We start from the raw sequence: 25,138 nt of genomic DNA, 5'->3' as shown, positions 1-25,138 counted from the left end.
GCAGGCGGTCGGGCAACTTTTAATCAGCGACCGAGATTGCCGCAGACAATGAATAGGAAGCAAAAAACTGGTCGGGCGTGTCGCTCGTTAACTTGGGTCAGCTATGGATTGGAAATCATGACACAAAATGCGATTACACTTTGGCTTTATATGGTGATTTATTTTACAAAATATGCCTGTCGGTTATGCATTAGAAAAACCTTATATTCTGCAGGGACATAACTGAACTAGCTAACTAATTGCGGCGTACTCAGAACTACGACACTACTTTGGCCTCCCCCTCCAGCTCGTCTCCCCAATCCCAGTTGTTGAAGGAGTCCTGGAAAAAAAAGAATTTTAATATAATTAGTTCAACACTTAATATTATAAAAACAAAAGTTATAGTTAATGGGTTTCTATAAAGTGATAGTTTAACTATTTTTCATTGCGTTTTCCTTTGTATATTTGTTCAATATCTAATTGAAATGCTTAATTTACTTCTAAACCATATTAAACTTAAATAAATTGCAAATAATACAAATGGAAAATTTCTTTTAAATCATTAAATTTTCACTTTCGTTCAAATATTTTGCTATTAAGTATTTTTGTTTATTATTAAATTTTAAATTACTTGTAATTTCAGCCTCATATTACATAGACATACGCTATATACTCACATAGTCATCCAGATCGTACTTCTCCTCGGGCAGAGCCTGTGGTGAGCAGGCCATGTAGGACACGCCCGTGTTGTGGGCGGAGCACTCGCAGGTCTGGCTCTGGATAGGCGTGGCACTGAGGGCGACTCGCTTGGCGAAAATGGTGGCGAACCTCTTGATGGGATATTTCCGCTCTGGCTGCAGCTTGCGGGCACTGAACACGGATCCCTGAGTCTCGACAGCGAGCGTTGTGCAGATGCCCAAATTGCTCTTGGGAATGTGCGTCGTATTGCGGGTCTCGGCATCGCCTTCGGGGAAACGTTTCGAGTAGACCAGTTTGCTGTCCAATCCAAAGAAGTGACGCAGCTTTTTGTTGCGCTCAAAGTCGAATTCCGTGTCGGCCAGGATGTGCAGGTTGATGCCCTCCTCCAGCATGTATTGCAAAATGGAGGTGTAGTCGAATCGCATGTCCTTGGCCGCGCACCTGCTGCAGGAGAGCAGGATGAAGGTCTTTGACACACCCGGCCGGAAGTTTAGCTTGGCAGCTGCGGAAATGGCCATTAGGATGTCGTTGCTGCTACCATTTCCGGTGTTGATATGGCCAAAGTAGTCAGCCAGCTGATCCGGCTTGGAGGTGAACTCGTTGTGTTCGTATATAACGCTCCTTGGCTTGTCGTAGGGTGCCACTCCTCCAAAGGCAAGTACACCATAACTGGGGTTTTTGAAATATATGGAAATGGTGGGGTGAGTTCGAGGTCAAATTATTTGCTTAAGTACTTACCGATTGTTCGTTAGCCTGGCGGCCTGCAACTGCTCTTCAATGCTGCTGACCACGGTCATGATGTTTTTGGACGACTTAAGATTGGCATTGCACTCCTTGGCCTCCACAATGAAGACCACATCGCTACTGCGTGGAATCTCGCTGCCCGAAAGCTCCATGAAAGTGCCCTCGGGGACATATGAACCATTGGTCAGTTGGCAGCTTAAATGTGATCATAATTAGTGGTATTATATGAACGTTATCCCGAGGCGATTGGCTGACTTACAACACACACTGCGAAGGCACCCGCATGGGAACCCTCAAAGCTGTACAGGCCTCGATGTAAGCCAAAGCCGCTGCACAAGCACCTTTGACAGCCGGATGTCCCTTTCGAATTGGCGGCGATTTCATGCCCAAGTCCAGACACATGTCGTAGAAGGGAGCGGGATCGAGGACCGCACTGCAGGGGGCCAGGATGCCGGTGCGGAAGAAGCTGGTGCAGGTCTCACTCACCTCCTTGCTGACCGCTTGGCTCTGGGCCAACTTCGTCTGCCTGCAGTGCTTCAGGCTCCACGAATCCGTGAACTCCTGCGTCTCATTGGCAATCACGCTGTTGGACATGGTGTACTCATCCGAGGGTTCGTTGTTCAGGGTGCCTAGTAATCCCGCTGTCCTGGCGAAGTACCATCCGCTGACCTCGAACCAGCACAGATCAAACTGCACATTACAATGCAGGCTGAACTCGGTGTCCGAGGTGATCGAAAGTACGTCCAGATCCCGGTGAATGTTTACAGCGCCCAGTTTGAGTGGCAGTATGGGTTGCGGGTTGCCATTGATGCTTATATGCTGGTAACAAAATGAAAGGATGAGTATCCATTGGATAAGTATGAGTCACTTGACCTACGTCTGTGCCCAGGTCAATTTCAATCAGTTGATCATTGGCAATGAAGCTCAGTTTGCGTGTCAGTCCTTGGCCAGCCAGGGATTTGCTCTAAAAGTGGGGAGTTTAATTAATAAATCAAGGTATTTATACAAAAACCCACCGCTGGCTCCAAAAGCAAGGTAAAGTTTCGTTTGAAGAAGTCGTGGGCTAGTAGATAGCTGCACTGGGAATTGGGTCGCCCATTTCCGAACTCGTCAAAGTTGAGGTTTAGACCCACATAACGTTGGTCAAATGTCATGTAGTGCCGCGAGTCGATGAGCAAGGCGCGAGCTGAAAAATACAAAATGTATTAAAACAAATAAGGAAATAAATTACAATAAATTGACTAACAGTAGTAGGGTGGCAGCCAGGTCTTGGGATCCAGATGAGTCCGCATGTTGTACAGTTTCATGACGATCGAGGAGTTGGTCTCACTGAAGAAGCTCTGCGCCTTGGCCAGCACCTGGTACTCGGGAATCTCCTCGAACTTGGGTGTCTCGTTGAAGGCGTGCCATGACATGGGTAACTTTTGTTCCAGGTCGATAATACCCACTTCCGGATCGAAAACAAACTTGGTCTTGGCCTCCCTATACATGTCGGCGGTTTCCAAGGCATTCATGGCATAATTTCGGAACTTATTCCGCATCAGTCCGTACACCTGATGCAGACGATTTTCCAGCTGCAATTCGTCGGCAACCCAATCGATCTTGGCCACCACCTCGTAGTACTTTTGCACCATGATCTGCACCTGTTCAATCTTTTCAAGTTCTTTGATTTCCTGCCAGATTTCGGTGAGAACCTCATTCAACTCAGCCCCAAAAGGCACCAGCTTAAAGTACTTCTCCTTGATGAAATTCCAGGCCAGCGTCGAGTACTTTTTGATGTTGGTAATGGCATCGTTGGCCTTGATGTCGCGATAAAGTCGATCCGCATCAGCCGTAAAACTAGAGACCTTGTTGAAGTATGGAGACTCCGCCAGCTCATTGGTGCGTTTGTAAATAAAATCGAACACCTCTTTACTGAGATTCCAGGCATTTGTTTCTATAAAGCTAATCATCTTGAAGAGATGGGGCTCAAATCGCTTGAGGACTGCCTTCCAGTGATTCTCCGCCAGGGTCCAGGTTTTGTGCCACAGGTTTTCGATGTATTTAATGAACTTGATGTGCAATTCCTTGACAAAGCTATCGTACTTCGCAATGCCCTTCTCCATCAGACCGGATATGTAGGTTAGACTCTCGCCATGGAAGAATCGGGCCACGGCATCCAATAGGTTTGTATATGTGGTTTTAATGGTTTCGATCAGCCACACAATACTGTTGCGTAGAGCCTTGCCCGAATCTCCCATCGCCTGCCACAATTCCGAAAAGATCTTGGGCAGCGATTCGATGTGGTCTCTGATGGCCAGCTCATCCAGGATAGTCAGCGTAAAGTTAACCACGTGCTTGATATAGAAATCGTTGGCCTCATATGACTGATTTACAAACAGCCGCAGATCGGCAAGATCCTCCTCCAGCACGCTCAGCTGACCAATGTCATCGATGAAGTCCTTGTTGTACTCCTTGGCCGTGCTCCATACCACGGCCATTGATTCCGTGGTTTCCGTGTAGATCGACTTGATCCAAAAGTCGATTCCCTCCGAGAAGGAGCTGTAGACCGATTTGCCCACGGCGTGTATTTTCTCACGTACTTCTTGCCGAATAGCCGGACGCCAGTGAAATCGACCGGTGATCAAACGGGAGTGATTCATCTTCAGGTACGAACTGACGTCGATCACGCGGATCTCCTCGTAGTTGCGCCAGATGTCCAGGAAGGCACTGCGAGTGTCCGGGATGTCGGCCACCATTTGCAGGTTTTGGCTGGCATCCTCCGTCAAGTTGAAATCCATGCGAGCATACCGCTCCAACAGGTTCGTGTATATGTATCCCGAGTGGTTTGTGTCAGGAGTATCCCAAATTGTGGCATTCAAACCGTAAACGGGGTACCGGATGGTGGGCAGCAGATGGAGTCGCACCGTGTGGAATGGCGACACACGTTCGTATTCCAATTCCCGCTTATTGACATCGAGCAGGGCCAGGAACTTGCCGTATCTCGCCGGGAAGATGTCACGCTTGTAGTGGGCCGTGGACTCCGTCTTATAGTATGAGTTCCGGGCCGCGAGCGTGCCATTAAGCTGCACATCCAGCTCAGAAGCCTGGTGCTTGCCGTACACATGGAAGGTGTAGTTGGTGTGGCCCAGTTCACTGTACCTGTCCCTCAGTTGAGCACCTAACTCAATTAGTTGGTCAGGATTATCCGAGTAGTCGATGGTGATGTGAGTTCTTAACAGATCCTGCAATCCGCGGTAATACGTAGCCTTGCAGTTGATGTCCTTCTCCAGAAGAGGATGTGCCACTGTCAGCGCTATAGTGCGATGTTCACGATCTCCGCGGCGCAATGGTTCAGACGTCCACTGCAGGTTGCTGTGAATTGCCTTGGGCTGAAGCTCGTAGTCCCCACCTGCCCATTGGAAGGACAGGTCGGAGTTAAAGTGGTCGTCCGTCATGTAGTACTGGCCCGAGGAGGAGAGATTGCGCTTCGGATAGAAGATTTCCAGGGCAAAGCTCTGGGACTCGTTGCCAACCTTCGTGGGTGAATGCTTGTAATAAGTATAAGTTAATCATATAGCATCCACTTACCTTGCTAAAGTTGCCCAGCTCCAGGTTATACCCTATCCACGCGGTCTCCGACAACTCCAACTTGGTGTGCTGCCTGATTACTTGGGGGTTGACATCCTCGAACTTGGTGCTCAGTACCACGGCGCGGTTCGGATGAATAGCCACCACCTTGAAGTCCTGAGCCTTGACAGTGGTCCGTGAGTGCAACTCGCCGGTCAGGTTAAAGTTCTGCGTGTTTCGCAACTCGAAGACCTCTAAATGCTTGACGTCCTGCGTTCCTGCGGGATCGCTGGCATCCCTCAAGCTGCGATAGTGAATACCCAAAGGCTTTACGTCGTTTTCCAGCGAGATGTCAGTCGTCTCCTTGTAAATGGGATGTTTCTGCTGCTCCTCCCGTTTATATGTGCCATCAAGAACTTGCTTCTCATTGTAGTTGACCTTGACTTGTCCTTGGCCCTGGTTGCGTCGCTTCGCCAGGCTATAGAAAATATCGGCCCGATGGCGAGTTGCCAATGGAACTTCTATCTCTACATTGCCATTGAGGTTGTAGTTGAAATTGGTGCTGTCACTGTCGTAGTTGCTTTTCAACTTGAAGTACGCCGAGTCCTCGGGCCAAAAGCAGTGGCAGTATCGATAGCTCTTTCCACTGTGGATAAAAATAAAAATATTAGTCATAAATTGTTATGTTTGTGTGGCAATAATATATTCCGTGATTGAGCACAAAGCAAAACTAACCTCTTGGTGGTAAACTCAAAGTCAGTCTTGAACCAACTGACATTGAGGAAAGTTGGCATGGTACTGTTAAATACACCGTTCATGTTGCTCAGCGAATTAAAGGACACATCCAGATCGGTGATACGACGACTGGCTGGATAGTCCAAAGCACACACAAGGTTGTGGTATTCCGCATTCTTCTTGTCGTAGTATCCGGTAAGGGCAAAAGTGTGCTCGTCCTTGAACTTGGGCGTGATCATCTTGGCATAGAACTCTTGTCGGCCATCTGTTTTCCGTAGGAGCTCAAAGTCTCCCTCCACGACAGACAGACTCTGCAGCTTTCCCCATTCCACGTGGGCTAAGCCCTTCAAGTCATTGGTTGCATTGCGGAAAGAAACTCGGGAAAGAAGCTTATTCTGTGCCTCCAAGCCTTCGTAGCTAGTCTCGATGACAAAATCGGGGTTGACGAACTGTTTGCTAATCACATTGCCCTGGTAGCTGGCACTCAATTGATGGCGATCCCCCACTGGTAAGGGCAATTCGGAGATAACTCTGAAGTCGAAGTCATCAGAGGATTTATAGTGCACACTGCCATTCACATCGAGGTTCCATTTGGAGTCGACACTCAGGCGACCGCCCATCTGCAACTGAGCGAAGTTTTGTCCTGGGTTTAGGTACTTGGCACTGGCATGAACAATTCTCGGCCGAGCGTTTGGTCTCTCAAGATAACTCTCCAGCACCAGCTGAAGATTCTCGGATAGGATCCAAGACCACAGGCAACTTCCTCGTCCGATATACTGTCCGATCTTATACTCGCCGACTATGTTACCGCCAGTACTGCCAACACCCACATCTGAGTGCAGGTGAACCGAATCGATTCCGAGCTCCTTCCAAGGGGTCTCCAAGTTGAGGTCACCCACAATGGATCCCTTAGAGTTAGGCTTTAGGTTGCCATTGAAGTTGATGCGGGCGATTTCCGGCTCCGTACTCTCCACCAGAACTGAGAAATCCATGGCTCCGTTGCCCTCGCTGACACTGTAACCTCCTGAGATCTGGCACATCTTGCCATCCTCAATGGCGCTAAAGGAGAAGCCAATCTTCTTTGGTCCCTTCTCGTGGATGTTCAACTCAATAACACCATCCCTTCCGCCAGCTTTGGGCTGAACCCTTATAGTCACATCGATGGGCAGGGTTTTGGACATGCGGACAGCTCCTGTGATGCCATATGTCGCCATATTCCTGTACAGGAATCCTGAGACATCATAGCGCTCAGCATCACGGGGGTTTCTGGCGACAGTACCATGCATGGAAATGTTTCGGAAGTTTTTCAAAGGAGTCCACACTTCAATGTTAAAGACATCCTTCTTTTTGTTTGCTCGCGTTCCGTAAGATATGCTTTGGCCATCCTGGCTCAGGAAGTTAAGATCGAAATTGAGCTGGGGGTTTTGATCCCTCGTAAGGAGAACTGAAGAGGACGCCAGTTGAAGTGGCAGCATGGTAGTACGGATCTTTCCATTGGCATTGACTACGTACGAGGAATCTGTATGCCAATCAGTCGTAATTTGAAGCTGTTCGAAAAAAAGCAATTTTAATTTGGTTGATGTTATGGACTCATTTTGGGACGTTACCTGGTTCAATGTTCCATTGTCGGTGACCTCGAAGCGAATGTCGATGGTGTTATCGATGGCAGAAAAGTCCTTTTTGAAGTACACCTGGCAGGCATAGTGTGGAATAACGTCCGTTTCCAGCAGAATGCCTACTGAGGTTTCCAAGAAGTTTTCCTCGTTCTGAAATGTAAAATGATAATGAAACAATACTTTATGGTTGTGTTAAAGGTACTAACCTCTACGGAGGCGGCCATCGAGAGACGTGTGTAAGCCGTGACTGAGCTGATGTTTCCCTTATAGGCATTATCGTCCAGTTCCACGCGACCATGTATATCAATCTCTCTGAGCAATTCGTAGGGTGTTATAAGCTTGAGCTGAACATCATGCGCCTTTGGTTTTACATTGTCCTGCAGTTTGGTGTAGTTGAACTCAAAGCCCAGTTCCTTCAACTGGTTCTTGTCATCGTTCACTGCGAATTTAATGCGCTCATAGAAGGAGTTGAAGTGCAAGTCGACGTGGTACTCCACAATCGATTTGATATCTTTGGCCACAGCAAAAGGTGTAGTCACGGTCAGAAGATTGTGCACATTAATGTAGTCTGGGTAGTGAAGGCGGTCCTTGAACTCCAATTTACCCTGTGGCAGATCCACATGACCAACAACCAGGTAGAAGTCAATGATCTCCTGAATGTCCACATTGCCCACAATAGTGGGCCAGACTAGAGTGTCCACCTGGAAGTCCGTGAAGTATGAGAAGTACTCCTCATCCGGATCAGGCTTGTAATCAGTCTCAGCATTTAGGGGCTTAAAATCAGCATCATAGAGCATCTCTAACTCCATCTTGTTGCTGCCTAGCTTATTGACCAAGTCCGATTTCGGTTTTCCATTGATCTTGACACCAAGCTTATAGTGGGATAGCTTGCCATGTAACTGGAAGACGAACTCGTCCCTCTTCAGCAGCTGAACTATAAATCCATTTTGCTCGAAGCCAGCCAGAGGAGTAAACACCAGATAGGAGTACTCAAAGTCTGTGATATTCTGCATGTGCCACACGCCCGTGAATCCCAGAGTAACGTTGTTCCACAGCCCGCGCATGTCAACACGCTCCGGTTGGAACAGTGCAAATATCGCCGCCTGTTGGAAGCTCTCGATGGGCGTGGCTAGGCTCAGTTTGACATCGAAGTTAAGGAGATTCTTTATGTCAGCCAAGGCCTCCACTCCAAGAGCTGCCGTTGGTGCTCTTACCTCAGCAACCGCATGACGTTTCTTTTCATTTAGGCCAAAGCGAGCGTTGATAGTTCGGAATTTCTCCAAAGGAGTGGTAATGTTGATGGTAAGCATATTGTCCGTGAATTTCTTAACATAGCCGTCCATGGTCAGAGTGAACTCCCTCACATCAAAGTTGAGTGAAGCTGCTCCACTGACCTCACGCTTATCGTTCAAAGAAAAATGGGCCACCAGACCACCTTTCTCGTAACCCTGGAACGGACTAACGAGATGCAGCAAGCCGGAAACATTGTGATATCGCTCATTCCGCTCAATCTCCCAACTGGAGTCCACGCTGTATGTGTTAAAGGTATCGTTCTGGCCACTGTATCCCAGATACAGCTCCGTGTCTACCTTTTTGGCGTCCTTCCAATGCACCACCTTCACATTGATCGTGGGAATATCCCGAATCGTGCTGTTGATGCCAAAGCGTACATCAAAGCTCACCAGCTGATCGTTGATGTCGTAGTCGCTCTTGAAGCCCACCTGCAGTTTCTGATCATCTGCCCAAAAGAGCGTGGAGTTGATTAGGATCAGGTTGTGCAGGTTATAGACTCCGGCATTAAGACTGTTGGTCCGCCAACCATCGAATGGCGTACGCAGCTCGGCCTTCACCCAGTTGTGGAGCGACCGACCAGGAAGCAAACCCGCCTCGTACTCGAACTCGATCACATCGTTTATGCTCCAGGAAGCGTGAGCCTTGCCAAAGTACTTGGGTCCTCCTGTGAAAGTGTTGAATCCAAAGTTGATGGTGCGCTCCGGATAGGTGACCATCACGTTTCCATCGTAGTGCTTTGTTCCAGGACTATTGTACTCTGCAAGCAGGCCCAATCTCTGGCTAGGATCACGGTTAGCATCCCACTTGAGTTCTAGGGAGAGCTCCTTGCGCCTGTCCACATTCAGCAGGCCAACTTTGATGTGCACATCACGTATTCTAAAGGTTTAAATTGACATAAGCATTTTAAACTCGAGAAAGGATGATTAGTCTTACTTATCTATGTGAATTTCCAACTGCAGAAGCTTTGGCTGCTCCGACAATAACTTGGCATTGATCCAGTAGTCGCGTTCCTTAACCTTCAATCTTACCTCTGCATTGGAGTTGCGATTGTGAGCATTTGCTGCATATTGTACTGTGAGGCCATAGGGGTCCTTGCCGTACTTGGCCTGCACATCGTAGAAGATCAGTAGCTGGTTTCGGCGGTACACAATGTTCAGGGAGGTTAGTTCGAAGGATGGACTCTCCACAATCATCTTGAGATGGTGTAGGGCCTGGACCCGAGAGCTGCGGTCCTTGTAGTTGGCCTTGACTGCGATTGAGTGTCCAGTAAACCAGGAACCATTGATGAAGATCTTAAAATAGGTAAAACAAAGATATTCACTATATACTTAAAAAGACGATTCCAACTTATGGCCTTTAGAAAGAGATATGTTGGTGTGACAAAGAAATCTCTCCTGTTGTTACTTATATCTGTGATATAGGTACGTTACCAACAAACTTTAACACCCTGTTATTCTAAAATAAATAAACCTTACCAGATAGTCCTTGGTGGCTTTTTCGTTCACTTTCAGGCTGGCCGTACAAGAATTGAACTCCGGCACAGTCACGTTCATGTAGGCATCAACGGCAAACAGGTTTCGTCGTGGCAAATGAACGGAGAACAGACCTGTGATCTCTTTTTCAGGAGCGTACTTCAGACCCACGATCACGTTGTGCTCGGTTCCGTTCTTGCTGCGCTCTTCGTGCCTTAAAACAATTAGTTGAGTGTTAAACAAAAATAAATAATGATATTATTTAGTTGAGAAACTTACTTAACTAAGATACGGTAGTCAATCTTTGATCTGGGCAGCTTCAGTTCCAGACTGGCCCTCGTACGTGAGCCCTCCCATGCGGAATCCTCTGAATGGGATCGAGCGAAGACCAAGCGGAGCAGACTCGTATAGTTGGGATTTACATAATCAGGTGCATTATTGTAGGTGATCATGCCTTCAGTGTGGCCCTGTAGACTAAGCCAAGTGGCATCCGAGGCGAAGTTTAGCTTAGGATATGCCGAGGTCTGCAGCTTCATGTTACCGCGATACTCTGTTTTGGTTTTATCTCCATTGTTTACCAGCTTGCCTGCAAAGTTAATCTCCTCGATCTTGTTTGCTTGGAACTAATATAGAAAGGGTTTAAATTTAAAATGAATTCTAATATTATAATTGCAGATGCTCACCCTGTACTTAATGGTCATGTTGGTGGAAGTGGTTATCTCGCTTTGAACGATGTTTCCCTTGATCACAGCTTGGAGCTTTTTGGTCTCAAAGGAGAGATCTACGTCGTTCTGCTTGATGCCATTTTTTTCGTTGACTTTCACGGTGCCTGCCAGTCCGGTTATGTTGACTCCATTAATTGCGAGCAGTATTCTGGGATTGTAGATCCAGGCGGTGAAGTCCTGATGCCTTCGAAGTTCCATGCCCAGGTCTAGAGATCTATTTCCATTCGTGTCAAGGTAGACGTCCAAGCGTCGGAAGTCTGGATCTCCGTCATAGCTGCAACCAGCGGATACCCGATTGGGGCCATTAACGAATGCCACAGAGGCATTGAAGGCATCGGTTACCTTGGTCACATTCGCGACCAAAACTCGCGGAACCTTTGAGCCTGGTGTAGTGAACACCAGCGAGAAGTTGTTATCCTGTTCCTGCTGGTCCCATTTGTACTCGAACACATACTTCTTAGCAGTTAGATCGGATTTTTTAAGGATCAAGCTGAAGTTGAGTGGACCTGCCAGCAAAAGGCTCGGGTAAATCTCGGTGGCATTACTCAAGTCCGGAACACTGTAGTGGGAGCACATCTGCAGTCCGATGGCCTGATCGAGAACGGGCCACGTGCAGGTGGAGTTGGCACTCCGTTTGACAATGCCCGCCTGGGGCAGCTCCTCCTCACGCTTTTGCACCAGCAGCTCGGATCGGAAGCTGAATATTTCGTTCTGGTCCTGGGGAAGATTGAAGGAGAAGGAGACCAGATTGCGGCCACGCACCTTCAGCTTGGCCACCAGCTCCGAGTTGGAGTACAGGTTGCTCTTCACCTTGATGCCCGATTGATCCCAGAACATGTCCGTCTGCATGGTGGTGATCACATCCACCGAGACGGAGGGCTTGAACCGGCCCTCGACATCAAAGTGCCAATCGGTGGGTGGATCCACTTGATCCAGGTTACCACTGATACGCAGATCCACGGAAGAAGCTCCGAAGGCGTGAATGGCCAATGGAAGTCCGACTGCCAGGGGCACTGTATAAGAGGCATCCAGAAACACCCGCGACTTTGTATAGTTGAACTCTTTGCCGGAAAGCACGTTCTTGGCCTGCTGGAAGGGATTGAATGTGGCGGCCAAGGCCATTACCTCCACCATGGACTCCACATTGTAGTAGTGCAGATCGTTGCCGAAGATCCGAAGACCAAACTGTGCTCGTGGGTTATTGTAGTCGTACTTCAACTTGTAACCCAGACTGTCCACATTGCGATCAATTTCCTGCTTGCGAGTGCTGCTTGCATCTCGTTTCTGACGCTTAGATCCTTCCAAGGACTCCTCGAAGTCGTACTCTTCGTCCTCTTCCCAAAAGGCATCAACAGATTGCTGGGCCTTCCTCTTGAGACGCAGATTATCCAGACTAAGCAGATTCTCGAGGGTATCGTCTTCCTCGGCACTTTCGTTGCCCAGCCAACGATTGAGGAAGGAGAGCTTCTTGCGCAGCAACTCGCCGCTCAAAGGACCCTTGGGTCCAAAGGCATTGGACGCCAGTTCCTCCAGTCCTTCGGCGCGGGCAGTGAACTCGAAGAAGTTCACTGACTGACCAAAGAGATCGGCCGTGAAGTTGAGGCTGGCAACTCTTGGCAAATAGGAATCAGTGGCAAAGATAACATTCGCATCCGCGGTAGTGCCAAAGTTATACTCGTCGAAGAACAAACTGTGCTCGTAGTTTCTGGAAAACTTACGGAAGTCCATCTTGAAGCGTTCGGAGAGGTCGTCGTTTAGCAGCAGACCCTGGGCCTCGATGCGAACGGGGGAATTCGACTTGGCCAGGTTGGTGAGATGCGACCAGACGAACGAGCCCACCTGGTTGATTTCCTCATGATCCAGCACCGATTTAATGGCTCCAACGGATATATAATCTGGACATCTCATGGCCTGCAGGTAACTGTATATACGCAGCTCCGAGTTCAGAGTGTAGTTGGCATAGATCTCCAGGAAGTAGTTCCGGTATCGAAGACAGTTCACGCGGCGGAAGGCCAAAATACCCTGCAGACGTATGTCCACTGGTGATTCGTCATCCCTGATAACCCCTTGCAGTCGCTCGGCAAAAGCAGGGGACACCACTCCAATGTTGCCTAGTCCCTTTAGCAATATCACCATTCGCTCGCGGGTGCGACGTTCTCCCTTGAATTTGTGGTACAAACTTAGGAACTCGGTCTCCAGAAGGTTTATGATCTGCTGCACTCGCAGGTTCTCCTCACAAAACTCGTTGTGTCTGCAGAAGCTGTGCACCACCGCAGTGGCTCCCAGGGTGTACTCTGGGTCCAGCCTGTTCTTGGCAAACTCGAGGATCGTTTGGAACGTTTCCAGGGTCTCTTCGTCGGGACGTGTGATGAAGGACAGCGTTGTCATCCAGCTGTGGGCCTTCTCCTTCGACACCCGACCGCTGACAATTTGATCCCGCATTACCTTATACGCGGCGGTGCTGCCAATGTAGGGTAGCGATTCCAGCACGTGGTTTCTGGGAAAAAGAATCAAATGGGCTAATTAGTCAAGCCATTATTTTGGTTATCTCAAAGTACTCACTTGCCCTGTTCGCAGGTACTGGCAGACCGCTGAAGCAGCACGGATAAAGTCTTGTAGTCGAGGCTTTTGGAGGTCTGTAGAAAGTTGGTAAACACGTCGATGAACTCGCGCTGGATGTTGGGAAAGCCAACTTTGCACATCTGCACCAAAAGTTCACGGGCAGCCTTAATCTCATCGTGCGAGGGCTTCACCGCGGGTGTATGGTCAAAGACCAAAGTGGCACGACGTTCAACCAGCTCGGGATCTGCGGCAGAGTAGAGTCACTTGATTAAATGTATTTATAATCATTAAGGAGTTACTTACTCTGCTCCAGGAACTCGCCAACGCTGTAAGTTTCCTCGCCCTTGAGACTCAGGCGACTGCTACTGGTGGTCAGGGCACCAGAGCTGGCATTGGAAAACGGCACTAGCAGATGGGTCTCCAGACAACTGACCTCGCGGTAGACATTGTTGTCAATGGTCAGCTATAAACCGTACAGACGAGATTTGATATATAACAAAATAACAATGGCAATATAACTGCAATATTAATAATTATATTAACTTCTGACACTGAAAGTACTCTTCGAAACTGTTTAACACCATGTGGATTTTCTCTGCCTTAGCACGCGTTTGAATGTTAAAGCGACTTAAAGTTTTAGATTACAATTAGGTAATGGGTATATTTCTTAAGCCGATTTCAATTTCAAGGCCATATCTTTTAACATTATTATAGGTATGGACACAGCCAACTAAAATGTTATTGTTTGTGTTGGAAACAATAATGTAAGCAATGTCGAATGAAAATACTTTATGGTATTAACGTGCATTAAATGTTATTATTTTCTTAAATTTTAAAGGTTATGACACCATATTTTTGAAAACATTGTTGATAATATCCAAACTAAGTCACATAAAACGCAAATATGCTTTAAATGGTTTCAATGAGTACTTCCTCAGGCCAAAGCTAAAGTTGCGGCTACAATGAAAAACCCTTATAACGTAGCTCAGTATAATACGAAGAAGTCCATAATTGGTAGGTTATTTAAAGGGAAGCATTCATTTTACTCACATTGCAATGACTCTCAGACTTAAGGATGGGCCATATAGTCTTGTCATCGCGGAACGTGTACGGCGTGGTCTGCAGCACCGAGTGGGTGGCGTAGCGCTGTCTGCAGGAATTGATGTCCTTCGTCTTGCGGATCTTGACATAAACGCTGTCGGTGTCCTCGAGGGCGTACTGCACCTGGCATTGGCCAGACACGTCCGTTTCGGTGGTGTTGGAGTCGACGTCGAAGCGCATCATGGTGTTCTGGAAGGCCGACAGGATGCCTTTCTTGATGTTAAGCACCCAGGGCGTCTCCAGCTCCTGCGGACACACTTCGCTAATGAGGCCGTCATGGTAGGAAAAGCGCAGTAGGTTCTGGCTCAGATCCGCTTGCAGATTCATGCTCTTGGGGTGGAGGTTCTCATAGCTTTGCGGTTCGGACTCCTCGCTGGCCAGGGTATCATAGTAGTCGTACGAGTCCTTGGGCTTTTCGGCAGATTCGCTGTCGTTGGACGATTCACTCAGCCCGTCCAGTTTGTCGTAGAGCTTGGCATCGTTGATCCTCAAGTAGCCCTCGCAGGGCTTTGGGAAGAATATCTCCAAGTTGGCCTTCAGCAGCAGGTCCGAGCTGTTGTCGCCGGAACCAGCGAACTCGGTCCGCACAGCCACCGTATATTCATATTTGTACAGTAATTCGGCGTAACTGAACTTTGGATTTGTCAAGTCACATTGTGGTCGTCCGCATATGCGAGGGTCCTTAAGGGGATCTACCAAATAAAGGATATATTTCAGTAATATCTGCTTTTAATAAATCTTAGTTAAACTCTTAAGTAATTTTAATACAATACAATTAATGGTTTAGTAGCCCGACTAAAAGATAATCGCTTCTTAATCGCCTTTTAAGAAATGTGTTAAAGTGTGGTAGTGATAATTTTTATCAAAATAATCAAATGTGGTAATAATCCCGTTTACCCTTTTAAGGTAGTCAAAGATTTTTATACAATTCAACTAAATATGGTAACAAGGCATTGGAAAGCAGGTATATCTATGTTGGATTACAGCATTTTGTTTTATAGGGTAATTATCAATTATGGTTATTAGTTATTATTATTTTCAGTGAAAGAATTAATCCTTTACATATTTAAATTCATATCAAAAGCAAAAAGCAAATGATTCAGTTTTTTAGTTCAAGAATTTTATATTTGGGCAATATTAACGGACTTGCAATGTTATTTCTTTGTAGCCTATCTACCACAACTTTTATTACTTCACATCAAAAGCAAGTATTAGTTAAATTTATGTTTAATAAATATTTAAAAGGTATTACTTTCTCTCACTGCCTGAGTGTGTGCGATGAGCAGGAGCAGCCAAATAGCCGCCTGAGCCTTCAATGCGCCCATAATGGGCTTCTCCTTGGCGATCGAAGTTTCTCCGGATGGAATTTTGGACCAGGTTACATGTGGAGACCTGCAAGAGAAGAGCAAAGGCGTGGCGGTGAGGAAAGGGGGTATGCAAGACGGAGATAATCCTGCTCAACTGGGACTTCATTGAGAATCATCACTGCCAGTTGACTGCCCCCACTGCGCTTGGCCTTTAATTAAATAAATTTTGCAATTGATTGGACGAAGCGAGGAAACAATTGAGTTAACTTCAGAGCACACGTATTTGACATGCTGACACCAGCAGAAACTCCACAAATGGCAAAGGAGCTCTGTACTCATGTAGCCCTATAATATTCGCAAGATGATTTCTCACTCAAGTGCGTTATAACCGGGAATGGGTGCGATTTCCTTTGAAGCCGCACATATCCCGGCCACAGTCATCCGTTCATTATTATAACACGCCAAGCCAAGCCATGCCACGCCCCCTGCCCGCAGCCCCTGCTGGGCCAAATGCAAAGCCAAAGCAAATCAATTGAATTTCCACTTGATTCCACATAAAACACACAAAACCAAGACCCAAGCAGCACACCCGGACCCTCTGCCATCATTAATTCCAGCAATAAAGTGGGGGCGGACGGAGAAATCCAGCTGGGCGTTCCTTCACAGCTTCGATTGATGCCAACTGTTGTTTGCATTTGCATTTGCATTTGATTTTAGAGCTGTACACACACAAAAACAATAGAAAAAAACAAAGAGTGTAAACTCTTTTTTGTTTTGCTGCTTGCACTTTGGTGTATTGAACCTTTGCGCTGCTTATAAATCCAGTACTCTGTGCAACAGTGTTGGCAGGGTTTTAGAAAAAAAATAATTGGACTTTAAAGTGCTTTTTAGAAAGATTTTAGTAATTTAGGAATAACATTGTTTTTTGATTTTTTCGGTTTTGAATTGGTTTCTTATAGTTTAACCTATTAATTAATATTTTTTTAATTCGCCCGCAAAACTTGTTTGGCGGAAAAGTAAGAAAACATATTTTCAAGAAGTGTCAAGTAAATTTTGAATTGCATTGGATTTTCCTTTAAGAAATCCCTTTGAAAAGTTACAGTATTTTGAGTTATCAAAAAATGTTCAGATTTTTACGGAGTATCTATCACATGTTCAGATGTCGTTGTGGTTTAGAATCTAACTTCAATTTTACAATACAAATCATTTATATGAAAAATTTTATTTAAGAAGAGAATGTATTTTAACTTAAGATTATTTAAAGCCTTTGATAAATACCAACATAAAGTTTTGGTTGGTAGCTTTATTTAAAAATAAGAACAAAGAAACCTAAAAGGACAAATATGTTTGAGGTAAGCCGAAGTAAAATTGTAAAAAACAAAAAGAGTTAAACGAAAAATGTCCGTGCTGACACCTCTGTCCCGCATGCCCTGCTCGGGTTCTTGCGGTTTGATTGCGGTTCTGGCTGCTTGCTGACAATGATTGCTGCAAGAAACAGTGAGAGCACTTAACACTTTTTTGCACTTTGACTCCAGCTCCAACTTATGCTGCTGCTGCTGCTCCGGATTTGGCCAGCGTGGCGTGTACATCAATTCGTGCATTTCCATCCAGGACTCCCTTCACTGCACCCATCTCGCCCGCAGGATAACTGTCGGAATCCTTGTGTGCGGCTGTCACAGATTGAATTGCGTTTGCTGCTGGCTGCTGGCTGCTCGGGTAAATAATGATTGCAAATCACGCTGCTGACGCCAATCGAGCCAAATTGCAGTTTCCTCTATGCTTTATAGCTGCTTTTCTCAGCATGCTCCTTTTTGGCTTTTAAGGGCTCATCACATTCCTTCTATTGGCATAACGCTTTAAATTAGAAGCAAGGTATTTGGTCGATAACTATGTAATAATGATAATAATTGTATGGGAGAGCAATTATTTACATTTCGGTTTTTTTTTCGTCTTTAGCTACTGTTATAAAAATGGCCATTATATTTTTTGAAGTAAAATTAAATTAAGAAAATTAATTGACATACTTATCTGCAACAGCAGCAATATGTCTTTAATATGAAGTCAGGATGTTTTCGGAATTTATCTTCGCAAACTTTAATTTCACTGCTGAAGCTACAGTTTACTTTAATCCCAATAACAATATCTATAATCTTTTAAATTTATGTGCTTGAACAAAATGTTGTCAAACTAAATTGGTTTCAGCAGCGCTGCAGCTTATCAATTAAAGTTTCCCACGCACGGTGCATTGAGATTACGAGTCAGCGCCCTACCAAAAATAAGAACAGTGCCAACTTGTATGCACTGCAGCGAGTCGGTGGCTCCTCTTTCACATCCATTTCATTCCACTTCACTGTTTTTATCTTCCTGCCAGCGGAGACCCCACGACCCATGACCCTCGAACCCTAAACCTTACTCTGTAGGTCAATCCACAGAAACTCTGCTGCACAAATGAAAAACTAAAGATACATTTTGTATTACAGATTTGTGCCAAGTGAAAATAAAATATAAAATATGGAGTATAATAAAACATTTGTTTTTCGTAAAACTAGCTTTAAAAGCCAGTCGACTCTGCTTTTAATACCAATTATAAAAAAAAATATGCTTTAATGTTTATTAAACGTACGTTTTTAATATATCAGTTTAAAATGATTATTAATTTTTAAATGAATTTTTGGTTGCGCAGAGTTTCTTTGTATGATTTCAAGAAATCTTCTTACTGATATTTTCAATCAAAATACTGGTATTTTTTTAGTGCACCCCTCTAATGCTACTGCCATTTTATCCGCAAAGTAGACAAAGCTGATAAGCGATAAGCGGCTTAACTGCCGCGACTACTCGGACGGGCGAGGATGTAAAACTGATTGCAGAATGGGAGCCGAACTATCGGGTATGAGAACATACATATAATTTGACAACGATTTGCAAGAATTATAATAATGGAAATGGGACTCGCGCGGCAAGCTCTTTGATGATTTTTGCTGCACTTTTGGGCCAAGCCGTTGAGCTTGTATCCACAAACAGCACAAGCCCGAAATCAAAAGCCCAAAAAAGAAGCAATATCACCGCAGAGTGCACATAAATTCAAGCTCCGCACCCCATCCCAATGCGATCCCCGAGCAAACAAAACTTACGATTACTTGGCCAAAGCCAGAGAAACTCAGGAGCCATTTGTTTTCATATTTCCCCCTCACACACTCACACCTCGCAGCCCCCCTGCTCCCCTGCTCCCCGTTCCCTGGGCACCTCTCATAGAACATTTCCCAGGCAAACATTTTGGTAAAAATGCAATTTTCAAGTGAAGGTGAAGTTGCAGTCGAGTTCTGGAGAAAGAAGAGAAAATGGCAGAGAAGTGAACTGTGGAACCTCTGGGGCGAAAAGGGCACAAGGAAAACTTTAGCAGATTGTTAGCGAGTTAAAAGAACACATGAAATGACGATTTTGAAAAGGCAAGTTCATATGCTTTTTACATTAAAAATGCAAAAATCTTCAAAATATGTATTCTGCTTGGTAAAATCTATAGTATGCCTACAAGGTTGTTAAAAGGAAAATATTTTTCTCAACTTCTTTTCAGCTAAATATACAAATAACACATTAAAACAATAAGTTGTTTATAAACAAAAGAAGAACTCACATCTTGGTTGTTTTTACTGTTTATGTTTTAGTGTATCTCTTCAGTTAAGTTCAACCACTATTCTTTCTGCAACTTAATTTTAAACCTCCTATCATATCTTTGGTATATTAACTAATAATTAATAAAATCTAAGAAAGCATAAGCATATCATTTGTAAATCTTATATTCTTGCAACTGTTGAGTATTGCCTTCCCCTGAGTCTGTCTTGTGGAATTTTGCCTTGATCTCCCAACCTCTAGCTCCCAGTTTAAGAAAAACGAATAAAAAACAAAAAAAAATTCTGTAACATAAATTCCAAAGTAAATGCAATTACGTTTGCTGCAACAATTTTCCGTTGAAAGGCAGTGGGGAAACACCTTTCTATAGGGTTTGGATGCGGGGTCGTGCGTGGCACATATGTACGCACATACACATCCATATGTTCCGCATGAATTGTAAGGCGGAAATTCTCATCGTCGTCATCGCTGCTGGCATGCAAATCTAATAACAAAGTCGGAAAAGAAAGTTCCCCTTGCACCGAAGGAAACATCAACTTTGAGGAGTTGCAAACTAGATTGGAGCTGGCTAAAAAAAAAGAAGTGACGAAGGAGCAGATCTCCTCCATTAACGTTGCGTTTATTCAAAAATTTTGAGTGCATGGCATGCAGCAGCGGCTCCGGAAGCAGCAGCAACAAAAAGCGACAAAGGAACAGGAAACGATGACAACGGAAGCACGCAGTCATTGCATAAAGACAGAGCAGTTTGTCCCCGATTCACATTCCTCCATTTGCAACCTCGACGTTAAAGGAAAAAAAATGAAGGGAGCGCAGAGCAATAAGAACGGTGCGATCTGACTTCTATTAGTTTTTCACCGGGGATATTAATACCCCGTAGATGTAGACTTCAAAGTATATTGTATTCGTTGGAGCAGGTGTAACAAGGAGTGTATATATTATTGCCAAAATACGTCAATACGGCTTGAAAACGGCAAAAGGAATAATCAAAACAACCTAGCGGAAGGATAAAATTAAGATGTTTAAATCATTTACTGGCATAAGCCAAAAACAGCTTTGTAATCTAAATAGTTATAATTTTTTTTTTAGACTGGACTTTTGGTTTTTTGAAAATTTGACTTACATTTTTTACAGCACCTTTTGGGTAAACAAGTCAACAAGTGTATCAGGATTTTGCTACAAAAAGTGTATTTGTTTTAGGTGTATAAACTAATAAGTCAACAAATGTATCAGGAATTTGCTAGAAAAAATGTATTTGTTTTAGTTATAATAAACTAGAGCATAAATTGGTAATGGTAAAAAAAGCATTGTGGGAACAAGCTTAACAAAGTTGTTGTACCTTAACTTGGTTTTATTTTTAGAAATAATGAGTTATGGAGAAATAATTTCAAAAATTTCATTCAAACGGTGTTTTTATGAAATATGTATTAGTTTTTTAAATTGCAAAATTATAAACAAAAATATTGTTTTTTTTTCAGTGAAATACTAATACACGTGTGTACCTATTAACCGAAAAATGGCCTTAAAAAGATTTTCAGTCAATTGAAATTAGTTCGTTTTGTGAAATGTCCCCCTTTGGGTCACTTTTTCTGAATATTCGAATTTGGATTTTATAAATGCTTCTAATAATAAAGGATGTATTGATATTATCATATTCTTTTAAATAGTCTGGAGATGCGAAGAATCAAAAAGTCGGGGGCCTAGAAGGTAAGGACAATGGTTTTTTGGTGCCATCACGCCACCTGGCTGCCATTTTAGCGCCATCACGCTCCGCCCGGCCTAGGCTCCTTGTTATTGTTGTTGGCATCTGTTTTTGCTCCCAGCCGGCTGGACTATCCTGGCCCTAATGGCCTCCAAATGGGCGTCGTGTTTGTCCCTTCCCTGCAACTGCTCCACTCACCTCTCCCTCATTCCACGAGCATGCAATATGCAATGCAATTTTTTCATGTTCGATAAAGACAATAGTTGGGATGAAGGGAAAGGGTCTGAAAAAAAGGAACGAGGGCCATGGAAGGGCAGGTGGAAATTGTTCGTGTGCTGGGTGAGAAATTGGAAAATTGAAAATTATGTGTATCACTTGAAAAATGGCTAATAAACGAGATTAAAATTGCCAGAGGCGTGATTTTCAGCTGTAAACTGAGAACTTGCAAAGGCAGATGAGAAAAAGAGTAAAACGAGGGATGTATGGAAGAGGATTGGGATTGCTAGGGGACCTGTCAAATTGCTTTTGGTGAGGTGACCCCAGATAAATGGTGAGCAAAAATGTTAAAATATAGAATGTATTATTAAAAAGTGTATTGAGAAGAACTGAATTGATTTATGTGATCTATCGAAACAGAACCACATTCTAGGAAAAGCGTCTATTCCTTAAATTGATCGCAAATATTTTGAAATTATTTAAACCAGATATGAAAGGCTTTAAAGAATAAATTACAATAGGTCGATAAAACTGAAAGTTAATTTTATAAAGTATCGTTAAACACTAATTTACTGTTTAAGTGAAACGTTAAAGTTTTATAGCCGTAAACCACACCTAATTTCCATTCCTTTTCTCGTTTTCTCCATGCAAACTGCTCAAATCGATACCCATACGCACCGTTGTACGGCTGCTGCAGCTCTTAAAGTGAGTGTCGCTCGCTTTCAGTTGGCAAACATTTGCATAATTTGGAAATGCTCACTTAGATTTTGATGCCAGTTGCTCTCCCGCACATTTGCTCTGAACGGAAAGAAGAACTATTATGCAAATTCGGCTTAAGCGTTGAACAAAAAATATCCCCATGCCATTTCGGTGACTTGTAGTCAACTGCAGGCGTTTCTCGTTCCCATTCCCACTTCCGACTAAAGGTGTTGCCAAGGACCTGGCTGTAAATAGTATGCTCCTCTACTAAATGGCTGCCCCCTGAATTCTCTGGCCTCTCCTCCAACTGGCAGTTTGTCTGTTTGTTGGTTTTATGTGGCTTAAATCGTTGCCGTTTCTCCACTTGCTTCAAGCTGCCTTTTTATCCCTGTTTGCCGATGTTGTTTCTGTTGCTGTCCTGTGGCTCCTGTCGTTGGGCTACTTAGTTCTTAGTTGCAGTCGTCGTAGCCGCACTTTTGGTTCTGTTAATTTTTATGGCTTTGTAATTAAAAAAATTATGGCCAAGTGGCGCGCGGAGGAAACCAAAAAGGGAACTAGTTTCCCAGCAGCCATCTGCTTAAGCTCCCTTTGGGCTGTTTCCCCGGCCGGCCCTCTTGTGTGGTCTCTAATTGAAAGCAGAATGCACGTGTTGCTCTCGAGGTCTTCAACCTTTTGGGTGTCTAGCTTGTGGAGGGCCAACTTAAGCACAGATGGGATTTATGCGGGTCATAATGAAGCCCTAAATAAGTGTTCTCACTCATACATCTAGCCAGTTTCTGCTCTTCATTTTGACAGAACTCTCCTTCTTCCAACTCGTTTATTTTCGTCTCCGTCCGCAGCTTTCTCTTAATCCTGGTGGCTTATCATACTTAAGGCCAGGCGTTGCTTTTTCGCTTAGGCAGATTGATGTCAACTGCCGGAGCGACATTTTTGGGCTGACTTGGGGCCAAGTGGTGACCAACAAGTGGGCAGAGGATCGCTGGAGTAAATTTAAGGAAAGCCTCACAGTGGGCCTTCGCTAATGCCCTCGGTGAGCTGGTGACAGACATGGAGACACTGGAGTGCGACGGAGAAGCGGTAATCCTTTCACCTGCACAATCTGAATCTGTCACTTGCGACTGTTTTGTGTTGCAAGTGTGGGACTCAGCAGCAAAATAGCGAGCATACGCCATGTGGTGCGGAAAACAATAAATGCGCCAAAGGCTTTAGAGTTCCCTAAGGATTGCGTTTAGGAGAAACAATTCTGTCAAGTCTCTTTTTTGCACTTGATGTAAACTTAAGCATATATAAAGCGAAGGGAAAACTTAACACAGAGGGCTTAGAAACACGAAGGAGGTATAAAAACAAGAAGTTTAAGCAGCACTTTGTATCCTTATAACAAGAACTGAGCGGCAACAAACTTAATTCAAATTAGATATTCATTTGTTTATTTATTTACAGCTGCGTGCTTAAAGAGCATATCGCCTGCAGGGTCCTGAATTTAAATTTCCTTTTCAAACAAATTACAAATATAATTATATCTCCCATAATTAAGTTAATTTAAAGAAATAACATTCATATTATTACAACAAGGCCCGCCATCTCTAAAAACTTCACAAAATAAGCAAAATGATACTTGAAGTGATCGAAGCCCATTAACTTTGTAATTATTTTTATATAATTCAATCCTCTAATTAAGAGGATTATTTTAGCAGCATCGATTTAAATTTCATCGTTTTAAATTGGAAAATTAATAAAACTAAACGAATTTGTTTACGGTGAGAATCCTTTTTTATCTGTGTTATGGGAACAGTATCAATAGGCACCCTATAAAACATATCATCATAGTATTTCATGAATATATTTAACTTAAGGTGATCTCATTTTCACTTAGCTGCGGAAGCAGCTGTATTCATTCTGGGATCTCTTATCATTTTACAATTATCAGCACAGAACACTCGCACGTTTCAGTCATTTTTGTTGATCTGTTTTTTGCCATGATTATTCTCTCGTGAGATGTTGTTATAAATTTTATTTCACTATCTGATTGAATGCAATGAATGATTTAAACTACTCCAGTCACAAAGTAAATCACAAAATCTTTTTAAAAATGGCTGACTTATACTTTATAATATACTGATATATGCCAACTAATAGTTTCGCAGCACAAGATTTCACAAGACGACTAAGAAAGTCAGTACGGAATCAAGAGATTGCTCTGGGCTCTTTTCCCGACAGTTGCTTATCACTTCACACACTTTATTTATAAAACCCGACATTGATTAAATGACTGCGACTATTCCCTCTTGTGTTGTATTGAACTCTTGACCCAAACTTATCTGGGTCCGAGACTGATTCCGATTTCAACACGTATTTAACACGTATGCGATGTCAGCGAACAATTTCAACGCACGAGTTTTCACAGTTTGAGGTTATTTTCGGAAACTTTCCAGACTTTTCGTTCACATTTTCCGCTACATTTGGGTTCGGCAACGTAATCGCATTTTCCCCCATTTGAATTTGCCGCATTTCAGTGCACTTTGGTAGCGAAAAAAAACAACAGCACACATTAATGAGTTGCAGGCTCACTTCCGGTACGTTAGGCACAAACTTGCACAGGCCGGGCCAACTAACTAACTCACACACACGCAGAAACCCGAAAATATATTGCGACGGCGCAACAGGATGGCGTACCAGTGGCAGCCAAGTCAGAAAACAGTGAATTTATCCTTACTTCCGGTTCGAACGCGCCTCCAAACCCTCAACAGGCTTGTGCTCTCTCCGTCGCTTTCAATTTCGTTTCCGGTTCCGGTTCCGTTCTCGAGCCCGTCACTCCACTTGAGTTCTGAGGAAGCGTCCGTTGCCCACGAAGCGGCAAACACGAATGAGGCGATGGATTCTGGTGATGCTGATTCTGCTGCTATTGCTGCCGCTGATGCCACCGCTCGGTTGCCGCTCGTTCATTCGCAGGCTCTCGGGCAGAGCCGACTATCAACAACACACACAGCGACTGGGACACACACCCTGTAATGCCTGCAATGCACTCAGAAAAAATTTAGTATTTGGTCACATACACAAAAGTTACCCTGAATACTGAAAATATTGCCTACTTGTAGGCTGTCTAGAGCAAACTAAG

General features: G+C 44.4%; 1 protein-coding gene and 1 long non-coding RNA gene across 4 annotated transcripts; one reads left to right on the top strand and one right to left on the bottom strand.

Annotated features, from left to right (window-relative positions):
* Positions 1 to 133: 133 nt before the first annotated feature.
* Positions 134 to 24,961, bottom strand: LOC128263299 (uncharacterized). Of its 3 annotated transcripts, XM_052998276.1 has the most exons (20): positions 24,737 to 24,901; positions 15,728 to 15,867; positions 14,425 to 15,167; positions 13,678 to 13,837; positions 13,375 to 13,618; positions 10,771 to 13,309; positions 10,367 to 10,710; positions 10,091 to 10,301; positions 9,549 to 9,907; positions 7,529 to 9,491; positions 7,314 to 7,472; positions 5,707 to 7,253; positions 4,993 to 5,617; positions 2,669 to 4,937; positions 2,439 to 2,608; positions 2,300 to 2,386; positions 1,682 to 2,241; positions 1,417 to 1,617; positions 657 to 1,347; positions 134 to 319 (listed from the first exon to the last, which is right to left on the bottom strand). In XM_052998276.1, exons 2-20 carry the CDS (start codon positions 15,798 to 15,800, stop codon positions 257 to 259), a joined length of 13,008 nt encoding a protein of 4,335 aa, XP_052854236.1. In that variant the 5' UTR covers positions 15,801 to 15,867; positions 24,737 to 24,901; the 3' UTR covers positions 134 to 256. The 3 variants fall into 3 exon arrangements, with proteins under 3 accessions (XP_052854236.1, XP_052854237.1, XP_052854238.1); XM_052998277.1 differs by lacking the exons at positions 134 to 319; positions 657 to 1,347; positions 1,417 to 1,617 and having other exon boundaries at positions 2,100 to 2,241; positions 2,300 to 2,384; positions 24,737 to 24,948; XM_052998278.1 differs by lacking the exons at positions 134 to 319; positions 657 to 1,347; positions 1,417 to 1,617; ... (3 more) ...; positions 2,669 to 4,937; positions 4,993 to 5,617 and having other exon boundaries at positions 7,118 to 7,253; positions 7,314 to 7,466; positions 7,525 to 9,491; positions 24,737 to 24,961.
* On the top strand, positions 16,977 to 19,198 carry LOC128263301 (uncharacterized). The gene is made up of 3 exons (XR_008268429.1): positions 16,977 to 17,134; positions 17,318 to 17,498; positions 18,535 to 19,198. It is a non-coding gene; the product is annotated as an uncharacterized LOC128263301 (long non-coding RNA).
* Positions 24,962 to 25,138: the final 177 nt, after the last annotated feature.

This window comes from Drosophila gunungcola, unplaced genomic scaffold, assembly GCF_025200985.1.
Source record: "Drosophila gunungcola strain Sukarami unplaced genomic scaffold, Dgunungcola_SK_2 000001F, whole genome shotgun sequence".
Classification (NCBI taxonomy): Eukaryota; Metazoa; Arthropoda; class Insecta; order Diptera; family Drosophilidae; genus Drosophila; species Drosophila gunungcola.
The sequence above is the reverse complement of the archived record's forward strand: the minus strand, read 5'-3'. Positions and strand labels throughout refer to the sequence as shown.

Excerpts from the sequence above, each read along its gene's own strand:
- LOC128263299 (XM_052998276.1), bottom strand. The coding sequence starts at position 15,800 with ATGGGCGCATTGAAGGCTCAGGCGGCTATTTGGCTGCTCCTGCTCATC. Across the intron at positions 10,711-10,770 it reads ACATGACCATTAAGTACAGG|TTCCAAGCAAACAAGATCGA; the intron begins GTGAGCATCTGC and ends TTTCTATATTAG. Across the intron at positions 1,618-1,681 it reads GTGCCTTCGCAGTGTGTGTT|CTGCCAACTGACCAATGGTT; the intron begins GTAAGTCAGCCA and ends ATCACATTTAAG.